Below are 24,789 nucleotides of genomic sequence, written 5' to 3'. Positions count from 1 at the left end.
AATACAGTCACAGGAAAGATATTACAAAGATACAGCAAAGATATTACAGAGAGAGATACTATGAGCCCTTCACCCGATTTTACTTATTTATCTTGTGGTACTAAGGGTTGAATCCAAGGCCTTGAGCATCTAATTCTGACCCGCATCCCAGCTCTTTATTTTTGTGACAAGGTCTTGCTGCATAGCTTAGGCTGGTCTTGAGAACATTATGTAGAGGAATTCATACAGTCTGCAGCCCCGTTTTTTTACTTTTTCTTGATGATGGTGGTGATGATGATGATGATAATGATGGCAGTTCTGAAACTCAAATCTAAAGCCTCACGCCCATGTTATTCAACGTTTCCACTAAACTCCCACCCAGGATGTGACCTTTAGATACCAGATTTTCTCAGTCAGCAGAATGCTCTGATTTAATGTATATTATATATATTAAATACTCTGTTATATATATATATATATATTAAAAACAGGGTTTCTCTGCATATCCCTGGTTGTTCTGGAACTCACTCTGTAGACCAGGCTGGCCTATAACAGAGATCCACTTGCCTCTGTCCCCAAGCACACCACCACCATGTGACCCTCTTCATTCTTATTTTAGATTTATCTTATCTTTCCTTATGTGTATATGTACATGTCTCTGAGTGTGTGCACATGAGAGCAGAACCTGGAAAAGCCAGAAGAGGCTTAGACTACATGGGACTGGAGTTACAGCTGGTTGTGAGCCACTATGTGGGTGCTGGGAATTGAACCTGGGTCTTCTGGAAGAGGGAGGTGGTGGTCTTAACTGCTGAACCATCTCTCCAGCCTCCAGACTGGTTTTTAATGTGAAGGTTTTCTGGTTTTCAAGGCTGCACCACCCCCTGATTCTGAGTAAAGTGAGCAGGTTTTGTTTAGTGGTGGGAGATGTGCCCTCTTCCTATTGACTGCTTTGAGGGGCCAGTTCTTCCAACACTAGGCCTGAGCTGTGTCACAGAAGGGATCGAATGTGATCCCACCATTTGCCTTCCTGCTTCCTTTTAGAATCTCTCTGTGATTGTTCTATAGCTGATTTCCAGGGTTTTATCTGTACTTAGCAGGGCCTGGCAACGCCTACTCTACACTTTGGAACAGAGCGGCCACATCTCCCCTGCTCTCCCCTTTTCTAGTCTGAGTCTTGGAGGTAAGGTCTCACTCTGTAGCTGCAGCTGACTTTGATCTTGGGACCCTCCCCTCTCAGCCTCTGAAGAGCAGGGACAGCTGGGCCGTAGGCATGCCCTCTTATTAGGGTGTAGGTTGCCCTATGGCAGCTCATGGCCCCAAGCTTATAAACATCAGTCCCCACAAAGAGCAGCCTCCCTTTCTTACGAACTCTTCTTCCATCCTTGGGACTGTGGTTGTTTGCTCGCCGTTCTGGATGTCAGCACTGGGAGCTTTGTGCAGAGTGCATGGACGTTCTACCCCTGAGCTTTAACATCCCACCCCAGCATGCATGTCACTAAAGGAAAATAGTGTGTAAAAGCGTTGTCTCCTCAGCTGCGTCTCAGTCCCTCAGACACGGGTGACATGTCCAATGTCACCTTTATTCAGTCCTCAGAGATAGCTTGAAGGATTTAGAGGTTTCAGTCTTGGCAGCTCTCGTACAGCGGGACAGAGCTGGAAGCAGCTAGAACTTTTAGTGACCCTATTGAGGAAAAGCAGGTTTGGTCAGTAAAAGTCTTGTCAGTGAAGTCGAGGTCTTCTGGGTCCTTCTGATAGTGGCTAGACTGGTTCTAGGATTGCCGTCACCTGCCAACCCATTTCCCCCTTGCAGTCTTAGTGGGCTACTGACTACGGTGGGTGTTCTATGTCAGGGTGTGGGCCTGCCTTAATCCTTCTGCTATAGCTTTGATCCATTGACTTTTTCATTTTTCTTTCCTTGTGCCACACTGACCATGTGAGGCCTTGTTAGGAGTTAGTGTTTTGAACCCCAGGGTTGTTCTGTTCTCAAACTGATCTTGTATTCTTCCTCTGTATCGGTTTAAAAACATTTCAAAAATGTTCTTAAAAACCAGTTTGGGTCAGGCAGTGGTGGTGCACGCCTGTAATCCCAGCACTTGGGAGGCAGAGTCAGGTGGATTTCTGAGTTTGAGGCCAGCCTGGTCTACAGAGTGAGTCCAGGACAGCCAGAGCTACACAGAGAAACCCTGTCTCGAAAAAAACCAAACCAACCAACCAACCAAACAAACAAACCCACAAAACCAACCAAACAAAAAACCAGTTCAGTTGACCTCTGCTCAGTGTGCTTCTCTTCTTCCCTGGAATCAGTCTCAGCACTGGCAGTGCAAGGCTCTGAAGCCTACAGTGCCCTCTGGTGGCCACTGGCAGTGCAAGGCTATGATGCCTACAGTGCCCTCTAATGGCCACAGGCATTGCAAGGCTCTGAAGCCTACAGTGCCCTCTGGTGGCCACTGGCAGTGCAAAGCTCTGAAGCCTACAGTGCCCTCTGGTAGCCACTGGCAGTGCAAAGCTCTGAAGCCTACAGTGCCCTCTGGTGGCTGGCCTGGCCTTGCAGGTGCTGTGGGGGATTTGAAGCCTGGCGTTTGTTCTTAACAGCTGACTAGTGGAAGTGCTAGACCAGGGGCATTAGAAGAGGTGGCTGTCTGACAGAGGGCAGGAGTCAGTCCAGTCTGGCAAGCCTGGAAGGTTTTGAGATGAAGGGGTTGAGATCTCTCTCTCTCTTTCTCTCTCTCTCTCTCTCTCTCTCTCTCTCTCTCTCTGTGTAGGTGTGTATGTAGGGGTGTGTGTGTAGGGGTGTAGGAGGTGTGGGTAGATATGTGTGTGTAGGTGTGTGTATATGTAGGTGTGTATGTGGGGGGGTGTAGGTGTGTGTGTGTAGGTGTGGAGGAGGGTGTGTAGGTGTGTATGTAGAGATGTGTGTAGGAGTGTGTGTAGACGTGTGTGTGTGTGTGTAGGTGTCTCTGTGGGTGTGTAGGTGTATGTGCATGTAGGTGTGTGTTTACCTGCCCCTGAGAAGGGCAGACCAGAAGCCAGGAGTGGTGTTGGCATAAGGCTGTCTTCCTGGCCTGTGCCACTAGTGTATCTATGAATCCTGCTAAACAGAGGGCCCATCAAGACTTGATCACGAAGAGGGATGTGTAGCATGGAAGGACCATCCAGAGCTGTTTTGGCCACCAAGGTAACCCTCTGAGGCCAGCCCTTGCTGGGCTGACTCACACACAGATTGTAGGCCCTATCCTGTCCAGATGTGCAGTGAAGTCAGCGGGTAGCCCAACCCCTGCCAGCTCTGTGGCCGTGCAAACATGGTTTCCTTCCGTCCTGACAAGTACATGGCCCAGATCTATTTCCTTTTGTTTCTTAATGTGTTCACACAGCGTGACCAAATGTTTAATATCTTACCACGGTGTGATTTGCTAACCGACTCCCTTCAGCCATCTGTGAGTGCTCAGTCATCATCTTGAAGACTGACTGGCTTTGTCTCAGAGAACAGAAATTCCGGAGGATGTGCTCCATCAGCTCTGCAGCTACCTTCTGCCTCTCCCTGCCACCACCACCACCACTACAGTGCCCAGACTCCGGCACACCCCTCCATTTCCTAGTGTGGCGATTGAACTGCTTAGCGCCTTCTTCCCGGGGTAACCTGACAGACACACTCTGCTGTTGAGGCAGGTGCTTGTGGTCCCTATAGGGCCCTCAACTCTGTAACCTGCTGCTGCTGCTGCTGTTGCTGCTGCTATTGCCTCTGAGCCCTGCTGGCTCCACCTCTATCTCCATCCCTTTGTCCCTCGTCCCAGTTTGCTTAGTTCTGGGAAGGGAAGTCTTCAGTAAAGAGGAGAAGAAATGTTACAAATGAGGGAGGAAAAGCATTGGAGGTGAAGTAGGACAAACTATTTGCATTTCCTGGCCTCACTGACAAAGGGTCCTTCCTTCCCTCAGGTGTCCTCATGACTTCTCTCTCGGACCATGTCCATGATCCTTTTTGCCAGCATCGTACGGGTGAGGGATGGACTGCCCCTCTCAGCCTCCACTGACTTTTACTACGCCCAGGAGTTTCTGGAATGCAGGAGGCAGCTCAAGACCTTAGCCCAGAGGCTGGCCCAGCATCCAGGCCGAGGCTGTGCAGAAAGTTGTGACTTCTTTATCTAGTACGTGAACACTTCTTCAGGACCTGAATGTCGAGGTGGCGCTGCTAAAGGCAGCTTGGGTAAAGGGGGATTTGGTCTCGGCAGTCTGAGGCTGCGTACACTTGGAACAGACTAGGGGAGGGATGGTGTCCATCTTCAGAGCCCCGTTGGAGCACTGGTCATTCCTCTGCAGTCAGAGAGCACCCACGTGTGTGCACCTTCTCCAGTGGGCACCCTTCAGCTGTTTTATTTTCCACTTAGGTCCAGTAGAAGGAAGAAGATAGGAAGCTACAGTAAAGTGCCAGTGAGGGAAAAGGAGAGACACAGGCTTTCCCTCAGTCAGCTTAGACTGTAGCTGAGGCTGGCCTTCAACTTCCCATCCTTCTTTAATGAACAGGGGAGTGAAAATGGCTGAGGGTGGTTCTCTCTACTCAGAGACTTAAAGTGAGACGTAGATTCTTGTATTGTTACAACATGGGAGGCCCCACTGTAGGGTGGGTGCTGGCGATGCTGCCGCTAGAGGCTGCAGGTGCTTTGTGCCCTAATGACTTTCCTGTGCTTCCAGCGGCCTATGGTGCACTTGGCTGGGTCAAGCAGGTCAGGCAGGGTCACGTGCTTTCAAGAGAGGAATTGAGGTCAAGCGACTTAGCCCAGGCCCCAGGGAGCGTGCAAGTGGTAGAACCAGGATTTGAGGGCAGCCAGTTGGTGCCCAGGTGTGCTGCCCATGTGTTTGGTCCATTCTTAACGTTGAGACTTGAGGCAAGAAGCCCGCGGGGACAAGGCAGACTTAAACAGCAGAAGGGCTTGTTACAGACTTTACACCTGAGATTTTACATATGCCTTTGTTTACCAAGTCCTTCTTGTTCCCTTCTTATAATTCTTATAAGTGGCGAGAGAAGTTGGGGGTCATTTTAGGCATTTTAGGGCCACTTGGTCTCAGAATCATAAAAGAAATGGAAGGTGTCAGCTATGCTGGGTGGAAGGCTGAAGGGTGCTGGCAGGCAGGGTGGTGACTGGAGACCTGAGCTGTCACCTGCAGAGCAGACTCCTCTGAGATGTCACTGCCGCCACCTCCTCCTCTTCTTCCTTCCCTTCTTCCTCTCTCTCCTCCTCTTCCTCCTTCGCCTCTTCTTCCTCCCTTTCCTCCCCTTCCTCTTCTTTTTCTTCCTCCTCCTCTTCCTCCTCCTCTTTCTCCTCTTCCTCCTCTTCTTCCTCCTCTTCCTCCCCTTCCTCCTCTTCCTCCTCTTTCTCTTCCTCCTCTTCTTCCTCATCTTCCACTTCCTCCTCCTCTTCTTTCTCTTCCTCCTCCTCTTCTTCCTCCTCTTCCTCCCCTTCCTCCTCTTCCTCTTCTTTCTCTTCCTCCTCCTCTTCCTCCTCTTCCACTTCCTCCTCCTCTTCTTTCTCTTCCTCCTCCTCTTCTTCCTCCTCTTCCTCCTCCTCCTCTTCTTCTTTCTCTTCCTCTTCCTTCTCCTCCTCCTCTGAGCACCTTCTACATGGAGTTCCAAGAAGGTGGTCTGTGCAGGGCATCCTTTTCCTGAAAAAAAAAACAAAAAAAAACAAAAAAAAACAAAACTATGGTATCACAATCAAATCTAAAAAACATGATGGTAAAATGTTCTACTCTGTTGCTTTTTCTTGTTTTGCTTGTTTTTATGGTGCCAGTGGTGGACTCCAATGACTTGTGCACAGTAGAAAATGTGTGGTGCACATGCACAAATGTATGCATAATGTGTGGTGCACATGCATGCACACACATGAACACATAAATGTGTGGTGCACATGCACACACGTGCACATATAAATGTGTGAGCACACAGGTACACATAAATGTGGTCACTCGAATGCCATGGCATGCACGGGGAGGTCTGGTTTCAACTTTTGGGACCTGCTACTGTCCCCTCACTTTGTGAGGTCAGGCATCTCTTGTTTCTACTGCACTGCATATTATGACATAGCTCACCTACGACCTTCTGAGCAATTCTGCCTCTATCTCCCATCTTGCTCCAGGAGCGCTTGGACTGCAGATGCACGCCACCACATATTTAATGTGGATTCTGGAGCTGTAGCTGGGGTCGTCAGCCTTGGCTGCGAGCTCCACTACTTACTCAGCCATCTTGGCAGCTTTAGCCTTTTCTTGAAAAATAATTAAGTTAGATTTATCTTACGTGTATGAGTGCTTTTCCTGTGTGTATATGTATGCACCAAGTCTATGCCTATAATCCTAGGAGGCTGAGGCAGGAGGGGCATCGGCTAAAGGGCCAGCCTGGACTACGTAGAGAGATCCTGACTTTAAAGCAAAGAAAATAAAAAGATAGACAACAGCAAAGAAGACAGGTGGGGTTGCTCGTCCTGTTTCCTGGCAGCTCAGACGTCTCCTTCTCTTTCAGTTTTTCATCATCGGGGGACGTGGCCTGCATGGCCATCTGCTCGCGTCAGTGTCCGGCAGCCATGGCCTTCTGCTTCTTGGAGGCTCTGTGGTGGGACTTCATAGCTTCCTACGACACCACCTGCATTGGCCTGGCCTCCCGGCCCTACGCCTTTCTTGAGTTTGGTGTGTATCTGTCTTTCATGCTTCTCTCCCCTCGTGTGGTGTCATGTGCATAGAAGATAAAGTGTAGGTTTCGCCTTAACCATCCAGGAAAACCGGGGAAGGTGCGAGCACTCGCCATTGATTTCATGGCAATGGGAGTGGGCATGGAACTTTCCACAGTGGCTTTCTGTGTCTTCAGAGCCTATGGAGAGGTGGCAGAAGGGTGAAGCCTGTGTAGGCTATTCACCACAGGCCCTGGAAGTTGGGGTCAGCAAACCACAGCCTGTATAGACCAGAGTGTGCTATGTGAATCAGGTCTGTGATGCTTTGCCGACCAGGACCGACCAGAAGCCGGAACCGTTTACTCTCTTACACTTGGAGAAAGTTCTGCTGATGGCAGGTCTGGGTTGGAGCCTCTGAGGGAGTGTGAATGAGCCTGGAAGACAGTGAATTCTTCCAGCTTCTGTTGTGATTACAGGCACGCACGTTTCTGCAGGAGTTTGTTTATTTGTTGTTTTTCCTCCATTTTGTCAAAGCATCAGGCTGTAACAGTTTGGAAATGAGAACAATGTGGTCCTTCCCTCAAGCAGGTTGACAAAGACTGCTTTGGAAGAAGACATTTTTTGTCCTAAGATCAGCCAGAAGGTTCTCTGTGATCCCACGTCTACAGAACACAGCCTGATAGTCATGGGGCATGTCCAGTTTGGCCAAGAGTGGTTCATTTTGAGCTCTAGGGCAGCATTTCTCAACCTGTGGCTGGCAGCCCTTTGTGGGGAAGGGAGGGAGTTTGAACAATCCTTTTAAAGGGGTCACCTAAGACCATTGGATATAGTAAATATTTGCATTGCAATTCACAACAGTAGTTGTGAATGCTTCTATCTCCACTTATTACACTTAGGAAGTAGCAACAAGAATGATTTTGTTGTTGGTGGGGGATGGTCACCATAACAGGAGGAGCCATATCAAAGGGCGAGAGTTGTTGGGAGAGTTGGGAACACTGCTCTAGGGAGCGAGAGAGGTGGGCAGTGGATGTTTCGTATCTGGGATGGACTGGAACAGGGATCTGGAAGTGTTTGGCACAGTCAGGTGTGAGGCCAGCACTTAGGTCATCTGGCTATGACTGCCAGAGTCTTCACTGTCCCTCAGGGACCTCCGGCCTGGGGCTGTCACTTTCAAGAGCAGGAATACCCAGGTTGGGGGGCCTCACTGTGGCAGACCTGGGAGGCTTTCGTGAAGCTGCTGTCCCGGGCCCCTCTTAATTCCTGTCTGGATGGTGCTGGCTGTCTATAAGCAGGCCACAGCTGTGGCTCCCATGGCCCCAGTTGATTTGGGGGAAAAAAAGAAGCTGCCTTCATTTGCCCTTCTCTCTGCATGGGCCTTCCTTGCAAAGCAGTGAGCTGTATCAGACAGGAAACCTTCCCTAGCACCATCATAGCTCCTTGGAGTCAGAGAGCAGTGATATTAGAAATGCGTGATTGGGCTCCCGCTTCAAAGTTTGTTAGGCCAGGCGTGGGAGTGCACTGGAATCCTAGCAGCTGGGGCATCAGGAGTTCAAGGCCATCATTGGCTACATAGCAAGTTTGAGGCCAGCCTGGACTACATGAGTCTTTAATTTAAAACAAATCAACAAAATCGTGTTATGATTTGTTGGAGTGGATTAATAGTAATATAACTAAAAGAATCAAAGCCGGCACTTCTGTCCTGGTCTGTTTCCTCTCCCTGCGGTAAACACCATGACCAAGGGCCACGTGGGAAGAGGAGGGTTATTTGGCTTACAGCCTATTTACATAGCCAACCATGAAGGGAAGTCAGGGCAGGAACTCAAGGCAGGAACCTGAATGGTACTGAGGCAGAGACCGTGGAGGGTGCTGCTTACAGGCTTCCTCTGCACGGCTTGTCCAGTCTGCACTCTTAGAAGCCCCGGGCCACCCCTTCAGGGGTGGCACTGAGCCCACTGTGCTTAGCCCTCCACGTCAATCATAATTTAAGAAAATGCCGCATTGGCTTGTTTAGTGGCCAGTCTCTTAAAAGCATTTCTCAGCTGTAAACTTCCTTCTTCCCAGGTGGCTCCAGCTCATGTCACATTGTGTAAAGCTCAAACGCATCCAGCACACCTTCCAGATACACCTTCCCAGCTTGTACAACAGAGTCCCATTTATTCCTGACTCCAAGCTTAGGGACAGCCCGAAGCAGCCCAGTGCTTCCTGCCAACTCCGGGGTCCCCGAGGGCTGGTGACTTCTCTGCAGCCACACTTTAATTATTCTTCTTTGAAGAAGTGGATCAGACTAGTGTTAATACGCAGCAGTCACCTGACCTCCGATAACTGACTCTGTTCGGAATCTGACTTACTGGTTGCTTAGCAACGGGCGCTCTGCTTCCCATCTGCACCCTTCTGACGATGCTCAACTTGGCCTCTCTCTTTCTGCAGACAGTGTCATTCAGAAAACAAAGTGGCATTTTAACCACATGAGCTCCTCCCAGATGAAGAGTGGCTTAGAAAAGATCCAAGAGGAGCTCGAGTTCCAGCCTCCAGCAGTCCTGTCCCTAGAGGACACAGATGTGGCAAATGGCATGCTGAACGGCCACACCCCAGTGCACTCTGAGCCTGGTAAGTGCCCAGTGTTCTCTGACAGACACGAGGGGATGCATGTCAAGTAGGTTAGCAAGAATCTGGATGGGCCCCATTTCCAGGCTTTGTTGTAAAGGACAAAACCAGATGGAGCCTTACTGTTGTGATCAAGGCTTGCTTTAAGGAAGCAATCGGTGACATTCTGGAGTTTCCAGACTGAACAGCCAGGGAGGTTGTTGAAGGTGAAGTTCACAGGTTTTAGTGTTCTCAGAACTATGCTATTGGAAGCCATTCATTGGACTCTATGGGGTCTGCTTGACTCACCACATCACTGGAAGCCCTGACCCTTGTCTCGTGTTGGAGGAAGACTGTGGGGAAAGTAGCATCTAAGAATTCTGCAACGGGGGCAGTGACGTGGCTCTGCGTAAAGCGGAGTCGCCAAGCCCGAGCTCCTGGGTTTGATCCCTGGAGTCTCCATGGTAGAGGGAGACTCCATCCAGTTGTCCTCTGACCTCTGCAGAAAGGCCAGGGTGCATCTACAGCAAGACCGGTCTACATCGTAACAATCTAATTCTTTAAAACTTCTGTACTAAACTCACGGCTTGAAATGTAAATGGCATACTAAACTTGTGTTTGTGACATATTAAATTGCCTGTGGCAAATGAAAGTGGTCTTTGGCTTAATGCATTTAAACCAGTAAATCCCAAGATTGGCTCGCCTGCCAGTGGGCAAGCTGTCCCAGTTATGTTGGAGGACACTGGGCCTTTGGAAGAGAAGACTGGATTATTGAGTCTTGAGTAAAATTTCTTCCTTGCCTTGAGTGAAAGTAGGGACACCTTTGTGATGTATGTTTTGTTTTTTTTTTTTTTAAACACTTAGACAAGAGGAGGAATCCTGAAAGTGCCAACTAAGCCATGTTACTGTGGTTTCCCTCACCTTACTGTCCTGAGGCTAGAGGCCTCACAGGTATCATGTTCTGTTCTAACAGGAACTCAAAATGCTCTGTGGGAACTAACACACTAACAGTAGGTGTTAGCTGGTCTGTGGGTCACAGGGCGTGCGTGTGTGTGTGTGTGTGTGTGTGTGTGTGTGTACACACTTGTGTTACATGTTGGGAAATGTCAGGACCAGAAAGGATGCTCAGGAAGGGGCAGGACAGGAGACCGGACTAGACAGCCACTGTGAATCAGAATCCCTTTCAGTTGTAACCTTTGGGAAGCCAGCGAGTCAGTTCCCATGATCAGCCTGGCCATAGCTATAGTCTAGACATTCAAACTGTTATAGATCAAATACCTCCTCTCCCTGGTATTTTAGAATTTAAAAAGTTATCTGCTGTGAATAATTCTGGATGCCCACATGACACTGAACAGTGTCTGTACTGGGAAAAGAGCAGACCAGTTTACAAACTGAAGACTGAGGCAGGTGGCGGGGGTGCTTCTAGAGTCTTGACAGTCCCTAAAGCCTGCAGCAGCGGCTGATTGTGTGTTGGGATCTTGTGTCTGGAGGGACGCTTCCCGGTGTCACTGACGCTCACGTCTCCTGCTCACAGGTGTCTCTGCACCTCACTCCAGGTGCAGGTCACCCCTGGCTAAAATAAAAAGGGGATTAAGTGCTTGCAAATCTGTGCTTGACACAAAAAAAGACCTTTTAAAAATTATAATTATGGGCTGGTGAGATGGCTCAGCAGGTAAGAGCGCCCGACTGCTCTTCCAAAGGTCCTTAGTTCAAATCCCAGCAACCACATGGTGGCTCACAACCATTCGTAACAAGATCTGACTCCCTCTTCTGTTGTGTCTGAAGACAGCTACAGTGTACTTACATATAATAAATAAATCTTTAAAAAAATTATAATTATAATCATAACTATTATTATTATTACTACTTTATTTTTCCTGGAAGAAGTTTACCTCCGTTTCTGAGATCCGTTCATTTCTCGCTTGCCCTGCTAACTTCCGCCACTTTGTAAACGTGCGCATTTGTGGTCTGCGTTTAGCATGTGAGCCCGTTAGCAGAGGTCTAGTTAGTGGTCTTGTTCACCTGTCTGTCAGAGACAATTCTCACAAGACACTTTGCTTTCTGTTCCCTGTGAAGCTCCGAACCTCCGGATGAAGCCGGTGACAGCCCTGGGTGTCCTCTCCCTTGTTCTCAACATCATGTGCGCGGCCCTGAACCTCATCCGTGGAGTTCACCTCGCAGAGCATTCTTTACAGGTGACCCTCTTCGCAGGGCTTTTATTTGTTTTTGGTGGTGTTGGGATTGATCCTAGAACCTTACGAACACTTTGGCCTGGACCTTTTAGCCCGGAGCTACATCCCCAACTCTTTTGACAAGTGACAGGAGCTAATGATGGGAGGCACATTTTTTATCAGATTGTTTTGGTTTTGGTTTTTGTTAAATTGTTCGAGACAGGGTTTCTCTGTGTAGCTGTTCTGGAGTTCACTCTGTAGACCAGGCTAGCTGTTCTGGAGTTCACTCTGTAGACCAGGCTAGCTGTTCTGGATCTCACTCTGTAGTCCAGGCTGGCCTCATACTCTGTAGACCAGGTTAGCCTCACACTCTGTAGACTAGGCTAACCTCACACTCTGTAGACCAGGCTAGCCTCACACTCTGTAGCCCAGGCTAGTCTCACACTCTTCCACCTGCCTTTACCTCCTCAGTGCTGGGTTCAAAGGCATGTGCCATCACTGTCCAGCACTGGTAGGTTTTATGAATGTTAAAAATTGAAATATGACAGTTTAGAAATTTAAATCCAAAGATGGACGTGGAGCTACTGCTCTGCCATCCCAGCACTGGGGAGGTGGAGGCAGGAGGATTAGAAGTTGAAGCTCATCTTCAGCTACATAAGAGTTCTGGGCCAGTTTAGGGTATCAAATAAAAGATTAAAATAGAAGAATTACTCTGTAATATGTTGAACAAATCTGGAAGGATCCCTTTTGTGTCCTTGGGAGTTCTGGGGTGATGCTAAGATGCAGGCAGCTTTGCTGCAGGAACTCTGGGATGCCTCTGTGCCCTCCGGGCTGCCTCTTGCCCTTAAGAACCAAGGTTGTGTTAGCATCAGAATGCAGGTTGGATTCTGACACTGTCAGGATCTAAAAAGACGTTACCACCGTGTATGTCATGTGTGGCAACAGAAGCCTCTTCTCTCTCTCAGAGAGACCCACACCGCCACATGCTGGGCCCCAGTGAGCATTCCTTTAGTTGGCCACCGATGGGGAAGCCACTTTCTATTTCAAGGCTTTTAAAAAATATTTCTTTAACATATATTTAGAAGTATTTCAAATACTTGACAAAGGAATCGAATTATTATTAGCTCAAGCAGGTAGTTGTTTTTAAAGATAGAGCCATAATGTTTTTATAGATTTTTTTGTCTCATCTTGCTTTTTTTTTTTTTTAATTTTACTGGTCTTTTGCTTGTATATTATGGTTTCTCTGTTTGTGTGTATGTGTGTGTGCCTGTGTGTATGTGTGTATATGTGGGTGTGCATGTGTGTACATGTATGTGCCTATGTGTATGTGTGTGTGCATGTGTGTGTATATGTGTGTGCATGTGTATGTATGTATGTGCATGTGTGTGTATGTGCGAGTATGTGTGTTTGCATGGGTGTGTATGTGTGCATGTGTGTGTATGTGGGTGTGCATGTGTGTACATGTGTGTGTATGTATGTGCATGTGTGTGTATGTGTGTGCATGTGTGTGTGTATATGTGGGTGTGCATGTGTGTGCATGTGCGTGTATGTGTGCATGTGTGTGTATGTGTGTGTGCATGTGTGTACATGTGTATATGTATGTGCATGTGTGTATGTGTGTATGTGTGTATGTGTGTTTGCATGTGTGTGCATGTGTGTATGTGTGTGTGCATGTGTATGTATGTATGTGCATGTGTGTGTATGTGCGAGTATGTGTGTTTGCATGGGTGTGTATGTGTGCATGTGTGTGTATGTGTGTGTGCATGTGTGTACATGTGTGTATGTATGTGCATGTGTGTATGTGTGTATGTGTGTATGTGTGTTTGCATGTGTGTGCATGTGTGTATGTGTGTGTGCATGTGTGTGTATGTGTGTATATGTGGGTGTGCGTATGTGTGTTTGCATGTGTGTGCATGTGTGTGTGTATATGTGGGTGTGCATGTGTGTGTATGTGTGTGTGCATGTGTGTACATGTGTGTATGTATGTGCATGTGTGTATGTGTGTATGTGTGTATGTGTGTTTGCATGTGTGTGCATGTGTGTATGTGTGTGTGCATGTGTGTGTATGTGTGTATATGTGGGTGTGCATGTGTGTGCATGTGTGTGCCTGTGTATATGTGGGTGTGCATGTGTGTGTATATGTGTGTGCATGTGTATGTATGTATGTATGTATGTGCATGTATGAGTATGTGTGTTTGCATGTGTGTGTGTGCATGTGTGTGTGAGTGTGCATGTGTGTATATGTGCATGTGTGTATGTATGTGTATGTGTGTTTGCATGTGTGTGCATGTGTGTGTGCATGTGTGTATGTGGGTGTGCATGTGTATGCCTGTGTGTATGTGTGTGTGTGTATGTGTGTGTATATGTATGTGCATGTGTGTATGTGTGTGAATGTGTGTTTGCCTGTGTGTGTATGTGTGTGTGCATGTGTGTGCATGTGTGTATGTGTGTTTGCATGTGTGTGATGTATGTGTGCATGTGTGTGTATGTCTGTGTGTGTATGTGTGTATGTGGGTGTGCATGTGTGTTTGCCTGTATGTGTGCATGTGTGTGTATGTATGTGTATGTGTGTGTGCATGTGTGTGTATGTATGTGCATGTATGTATGTATGTGTGTGTATGTGTGTTTGCATGTGTGTGTATGTGGGTGTGTATGTGTTTATGTGTTTACTGTGCTTTTTGGTTTTTTTTATTCTTCCTCCTTTTTATCTGCATGTTTGTTTTTTTAAAGAGGAAGAACTATGGATTTAATTGGGTGGGGAGGTAGAAGGATGTGTGAGAGGGAAACTGTGGTTTGAGTATATTAGAGTATGAACTTTCAGTGTAAAAAGAAAAGATAGAGTTGCAGTGCTCACAGCAGTGTTCTGTGTTGACTACAGAGTAAGGGGTGGTGGCTGTGGGATTTGAACCCAGGACGCTGAGGTAGACTGGCTCCTTTGAAGAGCAGGATCAGGCCTGCTAGGAGAGTGGTAGTGGTGATGACTGTTGGGCTGGTTACCACATCTCATCTTTGACCGGTGTGTGGCGGGATCAGGCCCTTGCCAGCTGCTTGTTGTAGAACTGGTGCCTGGCTGGCAAGGTGGTTAAGATAGACTCTGCCTTGAGGTTCTCATGGCACAGGGCAGGGACAGCACCAAGGAGGAGGCAGGGCCCAGGGCAGGTGCAAAAAGAAGCTTCACATTAACAGATGAGAAGAGATGGGAGCTCATTCCATGAGGACGCACCATGGAGGCTGGGGTAGGAGTGTACAAGTGGGTCCGCCTAATCGTTGAAAACAGTCACATGCCAATGCTGGCTCTGCCTAGGCATCACCGTCCTGTCAGTCACACCAGAGAGATGAGGGCAGCAAACCTGGTCCCACAGCAGTTCCTTTCAACCTTTCTTCTGTGCCCCAATCTATCCAGGTTGCCCAGGAGGAAGTTGGAAACATCCTGGCTTTCTTTATTCCTTCTGTGGCCTGCATCGTCCAGGTAGGTGCAGTCACTGACTAGGGGCTTTTCAAGACTGCAGGTTGGTGCCTGAGGGAACTGTGACAGACACTCAGTATAGCTGAGACTCAGGAGAAACCACAGCAGAAACCCATGGCTTCCCCCCACAGCAGGAACCCACAGCTTGCCCCCACAGCAGGAATGCATGGCTTTCCATGCTAGTTTACTCAGCTATCATGGTCCCCAAGGAGGACCTCACAGGGAGGCCACTCAGTCCTGGGAGGGTCTCTCTACCTGGTCTGCTTGCAACTGCATCTCTCTCTTCCTTGCATCCACAATCTGGACTCCCGCCTGTGTGTCTCTAACGCCTCTCTTCCTGTGACACCTGTTGCATTTTCTCTTGAATCTCTTGCTCATCCAGTGACTAGCAGCAGCTGGTCCTGGCTTTGCTGCAGCAAATTCAGTTAATAAGTGAATGCATGCAGGTGTCAGTTAATAAATGCATGCTGGTGTCAGTTAATAAGTGAATGCATGCAGGTGTCAGTTAATAAGTGAATGCATGCTGGTATCAGTTAATAAGTGAATGCATGCAGGTGTCAGTAAGAGAATACATGCAGGTGTCAATTAATAAATAAATGCATGCTGGTGTCAGTTAATAAATGAATGCATGCTGGTGTCAGTTAATAAGTGAATGCATGCAGCTGTCAGTAAGTGAATGCATGCAGCTGTCAGTTAGTAAGTGAATGCATACAGGTGTCAGTAAGTGAATGCATGCAGGTGTCAGTAAGTGAATGCATGCAGCTGTCAGTTAGTAAGTGAATGCATGCAGCTGTAAGTAAGTGAATGCATGCAGCTGTCAGTTAGTAAGTGAATGCATGCAGCTGTCAGTTAGTAAGTGAATGCATGCAGCTGTCAGTTAGTAAGTGAATGCATGCAGCTGTCAGTAAGTGAATGCATGCAGCTGTCAGTAAGTGAATGCATGCAGGTGTCAGTAAGTGAATGCATGCAGCTGTCAGTTAGTAAGTGAATGCATGCAGCTGTCAGTTAGTAAGTGAATGCATGCAGCTGTCAGTAAGTGAATGCATGCAGCTGTCAGTAAGTGAATGCATGCAGGTGTCAGTAAGTGAATGCATGCAGCTGTCAGTTAGTAAGTGAATGCATGCAGCTGTCAGTTAGTAAGTGAATGCATGCAGCTGTAAGTAAGTGAATGCATGCAGCTGTCAGTTAGTAAGTGAATGCATGCAGCTGTCAGTTAGTAAGTGAATGCATGCAGCTGTAAGTAAGTGAATGCATGCAGCTGTCAGTAAGTGAATGCATGCAGCTGTCAGTTAGTAAGTGAATGCATGCAGCTGTCAGTTAGTAAGTGAATGCATGCAGCTGTCAGTTAGTAAGTGAATGCATGCAGCTGTCAGTTAGTAAGTGAATGCATGCAGCTGTCAGTTAGTAAGTGAATGCATACAGGTGTCAGTAAGTAAATGCATGCAGCTGTCAGTTAGTGAATGCATACAGGTGTCAGTAAGTGAATGCATGCAGCTGTCAGTTAGTAAGTGAATGCATGCAGCTGTCAGTTAGTAAGTGAATGCATGCAGCTGTCAGTAAGTGAATGCATGCAGCTGTCAGTAAGTGAATGCATGCAGCTGTCAGTTAGTAAGTGAATGCATGCAGCTGTCAGTTAGTAAGTGAATGCATACAGCTGTCAGTTAGTAAGTGAATGCATGCAGCTGTCAGTAAGTGAATGCATACAGGTGTCAGTAAGTAAATGCATGCAGCTGTCAGTAAGTGAATGCATGCAGCTGTCAGTTAGTGAATGCATGCAGCTGTCAGTTAGTAAGTGAATGCATGCAGCTGTCAGTAAGTGAATGCATGCAGCTGTCAGTTAGTAAGTGAATGCATGCAGCTGTCAGTTAGTAAGTGAATGCATACAGCTGTCAGTTAGTAAGTGAATGCATGCAGCTGTCAGTAAGTGAATGCATACAGGTGTCAGTAAGTAAATGCATGCAGCTGTCAGTAAGTGAATGCATGCAGCTGTCAGTTAGTGAATGCATGCAGCTGTCAGTTAGTAAGTGAATACATGCAGCTGTCAGTTAGTGAATGCATGCAGCTGTCAGTTAGTAAGTGAATGCATGCAGCTGTCAGTAAATGAATGCATGCAGCTGTCAGTAAGTGAATGCATGCAGCTGTCAGTAAGTGAATGCATGCAGCTGTCAGTTAGTAAGTGAATGCATGCAGCTGTCAGTTAGTAAGTGAATGCATGCAGCTGTCAGTAAGTGAATGCATGCAGCTGTCAGTTAGTAAGTGAATGCATACAGCTGTCAGTAAGTGAATGCATACAGGTGTCAGTAAGTGAATGCATGCAGCTGTCAGTTAGTAAGTGAATGCATGCAGCTGTCAGTAAGTGAATGCATACAGGTGTCAGTAAGTGAATGCATGCAGCTGTCAGTAAGTGAATGCATGCAGCTGTTAGTTAGTAAGTGAATGCATGCAGCTGTCAGTAAGTGAATGCATACAGGTGTCAGTAAGTAAATGCATGCAGCTGTCAGTAAGTGAATGCATGCAGCTGTCAGTTAGTGAATGCATGCAGCTGTCAGTTAGTAAGTGAATACATGCAGCTGTCAGTTAGTGAATGCATGCAGCTGTCAGTAAGTGAATGCATACAGCTGTCAGTTAGTAAGTGAATGCATGCAGCTGTCAGTAAGTGAATGCATACAGGTGTCAGTAAGTAAATGCATGCAGCTGTCAGTAAGTGAATGCATGCAGCTGTCAGTTAGTGAATGCATGCAGCTGTCAGTTAGTAAGTGAATACATGCAGCTGTCAGTTAGTGAATGCATGCAGCTGTCAGTTAGTAAGTGAATGCATGCAGCTGTCAGTAAATGAATGCATGCAGCTGTCAGTAAGTGAATGCATGCAGCTGTCAGTAAGTGAATGCATGCAGCTGTCAGTTAGTAAGTGAATGCATGCAGCTGTCAGTTAGTAAGTGAATGCATGCAGCTGTCAGTAAGTGAATGCATGCAGCTGTCAGTTAGTAAGTGAATGCATACAGCTGTCAGTAAGTGAATGCATACAGGTGTCAGTAAGTGAATGCATGCAGCTGTCAGTTAGTAAGTGAATGCATGCAGCTGTCAGTAAGTGAATGCATACAGGTGTCAGTAAGTGAATGCATGCAGCTGTCAGTAAGTGAATGCATGCAGCTGTTAGTTAGTAAGTGAATGCATGCAGCTGTCAGTTAGTAAGTGAATGCATGCAGCTGTCAGTAAGTGAATGCATGCAGCTGTCAGTTAGTAAGTGAATGCATGCAGCTGTCAGTTAGTGAATGCATGCAGCTGTCAGTAAGTGAATGCATGCAGCTGTCAGTTAGTAAGTGAATGCATGCAGCTGTCAGTAAGTGAATGCATGCAGCTGTCAGTAAGTGAATGCATGCAGCTGTCAGTTAGTAAGTGAATGCATGCAGCTGTCAGTTAGTAAGTGAATGCATGCAGCTGTCAGTTAGTAAGTGAATGAATGCAGCTGTCAGTAAGTGAATGCTCACAGCTGTCAGTAAGTGAATGCATGCAGCTGTCAGTTAGTAAATGCATGCAGCTGTCAGTTAGTAAGTGAATGCATGCAGCTGTCAGTAAGTGAATGCTCACAGCTGTCAGTAAGTGAATGCATGCAGCTGTCAGTTAGTGAATGCATGCAGCTGTCAGTTAGTGAATGCATGCAGCTGTCAGTAAGTGAGTGCATGCAGCTGTCAGTAAGTGAATGCATGCAGGTGTCAGTTAGTAAGTGAATGCATGCAGCTGTCAGTAAGTGAATGCATGCAGCTGTCAGTTAGTAAGTGAATGCATACAGCTGTCAGTTAGTAAGTGAATGCATGCAGCTGTCAGTAAGTGAATGCATGCAGGTGTCAGTTAGTAAGTGAATGCATGCAGCTGTCAGTTAGTAAGTGAATGCATACAGCTGTCAGTTAGTAAGTGAATGCATACAGCTGTCAGTTAGTAAGTGAATGCATACAGCTGTCAGTAAGTGAATGCATGCAGCTGTCAGTAAGTGAATGCATGCAGGTGTCAGTCAGTAAGTGAATGCATGCAGCTGTCAGTTAGTGAATGCTCACAGCTGCCTGTGCCTGATGTGACTTGAGGCTGCTGCTCTCTGATTGGATGTGCTGTGGTCTCATTGCAGTGTTATCTGTACCTGTTCTACAGTCCAGCCCGGACTCTGAAGGTGCTGCTGATGTTGGCCTCCATCTGCCTGGGCAATGCATACCTGCATGGGCTGAGGAACACCTGGCAAATCCTCTTCCACGTAGGAGTGGCTTTTCTGTCTTCATATCAGATCCTGACCAGACAGCTACAGGAGAGGCAATCTGACTATGGAGTGTGATGAGGGCATCCTGCAGTGGATGGCGCCTTTGATTTCCCCCCCTCTGGAAGGCCAGTCTGTGTCCACTCCTGCTTCTCAGCTTCACCTCAACCCTCCATCCTTGACGCTCCCAAGGTCACAGATTCTGGCAGGTGCAGCGGAGGGCCCGGGGCTGCTGGTTGCCAGTCCTGGTCTGTATGGGACGTTTGTGCAGAGCTGCCAGCCGAGTCAGGACAGGGCGGCTGGAGCAGGAGCTTGCTCAGAGAGCATCCGTGATGGTCAGAGTGGCGGTATCGTGTCCTCCTAAATCTAACCCTAATTGCAGACCACTAGATTCCACAATGGTAGATTTAGTAACTGGCAGGTGTCTGTGAGGAAACTCTTCAATGTTGGCGTCAGTTTTGCGGGTTCGGTGTAATTCAGTTTTCCTTACGGTGTCAGCACAGGGTAAATTAAAGCTTGAGAGTACGGTTCACAAACACAAGCTAGGTAAATTTTGTTTATGATTTTGATAACTTGGGTTCGATAAACTTTTGGAAGATTTAAATATATTTTGGATATAAATTGAAGCTCATTCAGAATGAAGCAAACTTAGGCTGAGAAAATGCTAAGGAAATCCGAGTTTATTTAAATTACAGAGACCGTTTATGGTGGTAGGGCTTTATGGATACCAGTGTGGTTTATATTTATTTGCAGAGCCTATCTGAATGATGTACATGTGGATTAATAACCAGTATCACTGGGTCATAAGCACATAGGCACAAGCAGATGCGGGGGCTTCAGGGTCCTCTCAGAGGGGCAGAGTGGAGGGAGAAAGGCCAGAGTTTCAGAGATCCTTAGCAGAAATGGGGGAGGCTGCTGTTTTCTGCCTTTGTTGTGGCAGCTGGGCGCTCACCACTGTAGCGTTGCTCGAGATGTGGCCATGTGCACCTCCTCCTAGAGAGGCTTCTCAAGTTAATTACTGCCCCAAGCCTCTCTTGAGCATCTTAATTAGAGCATGGGGCCTCATTTTATGGACAGGTATTAAGTAGGTGTTAACACTCAAAAGCTTTGTGTAACTGGCACTTCTCTGTAAAGCTGCTATGGCTTGCTTCCAGGTAAGAGCCCCCGTATCTCCAGTGTGGGTATCTGGTGGTACTCAAGAAACCATGTTGGGGTTCGCCCCTCTGGCTTGTTCTTGGAATATACCCACAATTTCATGGGTTGACTCATGAGGCTCCAAAAGTGATAAACCCTGTTTTGGTAGTTTTAAAAGGAGAATCCTGTTAAAATTGTTGGCTGTTACTGGTACCCTATGTTAATCAGCCACCAGGTGTCATTTCAGGAAGGAGGCTGTGTGACTCAAGAACTGGATTGAAAAAGTATCTCCATTGTAATTTTCTTTCCTTATAAGAGAATTTTCTATTTTTAATCAAATCTGCAATGGCTGGGTATGAATGTCGTATTAGCAGCTTCCTCAGACGTGAACTTCAGCCTCACGTCAATGTTGATCTCACACCTGTGTAACACACCTGAGTACGTTCGTGTCTACTGTACAGGCAAATGCTCACTCTTCCTGACAGAGAATTTTGAAGTGGGAAAGAGGAAGGCAGAGGAGGAAGAAAATTCTTTTAATTCAAAGCACACATTCAAAAAAAATTTTTTTTAAGTAATTAAAAAAAAAAGTCAGCCTAAAGTTGTATTGTTTTCCTCCTGAGCCTGTGTGGTTCTCTGTTGCTCTAGATCTGGACACCGCACACACTCTAGGGTCTGAGCCTGTGGTTGTCAGTCCACCAGCTGTAATGAAGAAGTCCCCGAGGGCGCCCTTGTTACCGACACTTCACATTTCGTAGATGCTAGTGGGAGTGTTACCTGTGCTTGGTGACACGGCTTGGGACTTATCATCCAGACAGGGTTCCATACTGATTCTTACAAGTGGAAGGAAAAGGCGTCCTGAAGGGAAACGATGCACAGACAGAGTCCAGCCTAGAGAAGCCTCACCTCCCTGAAGGAGGAAGCTAAGGGCAGGAAAGACGTCCCGGAGACAGACACCCTGGGGCTTCAAGGTATGGTGGTTCAGGATTAGGTATTTGTAGCCCAGTGGGATTCTTGATGCCAGAACAAACTGGTTCCAAGGCAGGCATGTTTCTTTGCCTGTCGCTGGCTGCTCTTCCGGAGGATGCTGCTTGCCCAGCAGCTCACAGGAAACGGTGCAGACAGCCTAAACGGAAGGTGCTTTCCTGTTCGGTGCCACCTGTCAGCCGTTAGCCGGTGGGAGCAGCCCAGCGAGAAGGCTTTTGGGTTGGGTTGCTTTCTACTCAGCCAGCCTCACCTTGACAGGAACTCTACCTGGCACTCCCTTTTTGGAGTGGAGGCAGCTGGGCCATCTGAGGTCGACTTCCCTCTCAGTCCCAGATGCTGCACGGACCCCACCGGAGTAGTAGGGTTGTGGTTCTTGCTATCCGTGAACCCTGTTGACATACGTCACCATGTGCTCCACCTCCCCTACCTGTTTCTACCCCACCTCCTACATTCCTGCATCCAGATGGAGATGCAGGCTAGAGTCTGTGGAGAGACAGAAGCCTCGCATCAGTGATGGAGAGGGAGGCAGCTTTGGAATCCCATCCTCTGCCCCACCTTGGCTCAGTACTCAGGGGAAGCAGCGCTTTGGTTGTCAGCACTGCTTGGGGTCAAGGGCCATAGCCAGCAGGCCGAAGCAGGTGGCTATTTGGAGCATAGGAGTTGGCCTGAGGTGGGGAAGAGAAGTGGCTGTCCGTCTGTAGGTGCCCTGGGCGTGTCGAGGGGTGCATGTCTCTCTCATTCAGTCCTGTACTGCGCTGCTTCCTGAGGGAGCCGCCTGTAACAGCAGCACTTCCAGCTCTCTCCTGTGTGTTTGACAGGGATGACGTGTGTCTGAGGCTGTACATGGCCAGGGGTGCTCACTGCTGTCAGCTGTGTCCAGCAAACACTTGGCTAAACTATTGCTCGCATCTGACTGTCTCTCCCAGGTCGGGGGGGCCACTCTACCTGTGTGCCGTAAGAGCCGAGAATGGTGGAGAAAGAGAAACCAGGGCGCCCTTGAGAGATGAGGTGGGGGAAAGGAACGCACAGGTCAGCCAACCCAGTGGACTGGAGGTCAGCTTGGTTCTTCCACTCAGGCCTGGGTTACAGTAGAAGTCCCTGCCTGCGCTCCTCAGTGCCCTTAGTGAGGATTGTGGGTGGTCACAGAGGGGACTGTTGTACGTGTACAGGAAGAAAGGGTTACAAGGCCTCTGGGTGTGTGCAGCAGGCAGCAGGCTGCACTAGCTTTCTTTGAGCATCGACACAGTGGCATATCATGCGGCTGCAGTACGTAAGGCCTCATGCCTTCATCCCAGAAAGGAAACAGCCCCTTTCATTCCCAGGGCTGCCTCATGGTTTCTGTGCAAGGAGCCCCTGATATAGTTAGCACCAGCAGACCTGCTTCAGGGTCCAAGGAAGCTGGCTTTGTAGGCTGTCTCCAGTCTCAACGAGGAAAGGCCCTATGCCCCACCACGCCCGGCCACCCAGAATGGGGCTATCACTCCTCCTCCTTCTCCTCCTCTTCCTCCCCCTCTTCTTCTTCCTCCTCTTCTTCCTCCTCCTCCTCCTTTTGTTTTCTTTTGTTTTTCAATACAGGGTTTCTTCAGCCCTGGCTGTCCTGAAACTTGCTCTGTAGACCAGGCTGGCCTTGAACTCACTGAGGTCCACCTGCCTCTGCCTCCCAAGTGCTGAGATTAAAGTGGTGTGCCACCACCACCTGGCTGGCACTGTCTCTCTTGGCATTGCTGGGGAGATAGATGGTAGCAGGACAGCTGTGGAAAGGGGCTTGGTGTTCACATCTGGGAATAGTGGGCTAGGGAAATGTCTGCACACCTGAAGTCAAGGGCAGGAGTGCGGCCCTCAGATGCCTTTTATCTTAAGATAAAATGAAACCCGTTCTTTCTTTTCCCTTTGAACTGTGTTTGCTGCAGATATGTGACCTTGATCCTTACCGATGCTTTGATTGATTCAGGGATGTAACGAGTTCTTGGTATAACTCAGCCTTAGGATTTGATTTGACTTAATGGGCTTTTCTAGTAAGAACATAAAAACTGAGACTAGTTTCAAATCCAGTCACCCCTGAGTCGCCCTCGGTATGTGCTGCCCACGTGACGAGCTACTTTTCCATTGACAACAACGATCTATTGTGAGTCCACGATGGGCACATTCTAACTTTCACATGCTCAAACTGAAATGTATGTCAACGTGCGGATTTGATACAGCTCTTTATATACTGTGTATATTAAAACTAAAATGACATGAGGTGGCTTAAGTGTGTGGAGAATAAATCTAAAGTATTTACTAATGTGTGTGCTTGTGTGTGTGTGTATGTGTGCACGGCCTGAATCAGGGTCTGTTTTTCTTGTGGGTCTGAGGTGGTCTGTGGGAGAGGTTTTGTGGGGATGTGACATCCTCGTCTGAACAGATCTGAGGACTCAGACTTTAAGACACGTCCTTAACCAGAAGGGCAGGGGTGGGGCTGTTCTATAGGCTGGGCAGCCTACAGACTCTGGGTCTGGCACCTCCTGTGTGCCTGAAAGGCACCTTAGAGTTCTGTACTAGAGACGAGGTTTCATTTCCACAGGCCAGCTCTATCAAAGAATGGCCACCAGGAGGCGCAGCAGCTGGCCACATCACCTAGTCCCACCCCAGGGCTGCTGCCCTCCTCAGAGGCTGTTTTGAAACAGCTGACAGAATTCCCAGGAACAGTGAGAAGTCCACACAGCCTCTTTGGACCAGCCTCCTAAGCCTTGCCGGAGGGAGGGAAGGGGGAGGGCGCGGGGTGGTGGTGGTGGTGGTGGTCCCAGCATCTCTCCTTTGGCTGTCCAGAGTCCCAGCCATTGCAGGAGGTCAAGGCCACTTTTCCAATACGAATTTGAGTTGCTGGATTGGGATTTGAAGGCAAACGAGTCCTGTTGCTCAGGAGAAGAAAGCAGAGGCCTGGCTTAGAATGCCAGTCAGAAAGCAGCCCAGAGCCCTGTCCCCTGTCCTGGAAGAGAGACTGTCCCATCTGATAGCATCACTCATCACCACAGTCTTGGGCCATGAAGATGTCTTTGCTGTGCCAGGAAGAGTTAAGCCTGAGGTGTCTCTGCCTTTTCCTCGAGTCCTTGTGGGAGGCCTGATGACAGCTGCCGAACACCCTCACTCTGGGCCAGCAGACGGAAAGACTAAGAAGGGCCTGGCAGAGGCTCTGTGAACCAGCTCTCAGATGGAGGAGTCTGCTGAATGCCAAGGAGAAGCCCCTCAGACCTGAGGGGGGAGGATTCTTTACCTAAAGTCACAGGCACAACCCTTAAAAAGATGGACGGGTTTGGGGCTGGAGAGGTGGCTCAGTAGTTAAGGGCACCGACTGTTCTTTCAGAGGACCTAGCTTTAGTTTCCAGCATTTGCATGGCAGTCCACAACTATCTATAACACCAGTTATAGGGCATCTGAGGCCTTCTGGCCTCTGCAGGCACCAGGCACTGATACACACACGCGGGAAACCCCCATAAATACAAAAAAAAAGTTAAAAAATTTAAAAAGATAGACAAGTTTGATTACAAGAGATCCTGGGAAAGTGAAAGGAACTGGAACGTGCTGTCAGAAGTGGAA

The 24,789-nt window shown here is 48.0% G+C and overlaps 1 protein-coding gene across 3 annotated transcripts in view; it reads left to right on the top strand.

Moving 5' to 3' along the window:
* Sec22c (SEC22 homolog C, vesicle trafficking protein) overlaps positions 1 to 23,468 on the top strand; it is a 30,110-nt gene extending 6,642 nt beyond the window's left edge. For all 3 annotated transcript variants that reach the window (XM_085828200.1, XM_021172504.2, XM_021172505.3), the window contains exons 2-7: positions 3,913 to 4,121; positions 6,488 to 6,651; positions 9,060 to 9,239; positions 11,292 to 11,410; positions 14,790 to 14,855; positions 18,973 to 23,468. In XM_085828200.1, coding sequence (XP_085684326.1) covers positions 3,940 to 4,121; positions 6,488 to 6,651; positions 9,060 to 9,239; positions 11,292 to 11,410; positions 14,790 to 14,855; positions 18,973 to 19,173 — 912 coding nt within the window. In that variant the 5' untranslated portion in view covers positions 3,913 to 3,939 and the 3' untranslated portion in view covers positions 19,174 to 23,468. The remainder of the gene's footprint in view (positions 1 to 3,912; positions 4,122 to 6,487; positions 6,652 to 9,059; positions 9,240 to 11,291; positions 11,411 to 14,789; positions 14,856 to 18,972) is intronic.
* Positions 23,469 to 24,789: the final 1,321 nt, after the last annotated feature.

The sequence above is a fragment of the Mus caroli genome, unplaced genomic scaffold (genome assembly GCF_978045245.1).
Source record: "Mus caroli unplaced genomic scaffold, Mus_caroli_1 scaffold_11, whole genome shotgun sequence".
NCBI lineage: Eukaryota > Metazoa > Chordata > Mammalia > Rodentia > Muridae > Mus > Mus caroli.
Note: the sequence above shows the minus strand (reverse complement) of the source record. Positions and strands in the feature narration are given on the sequence as shown.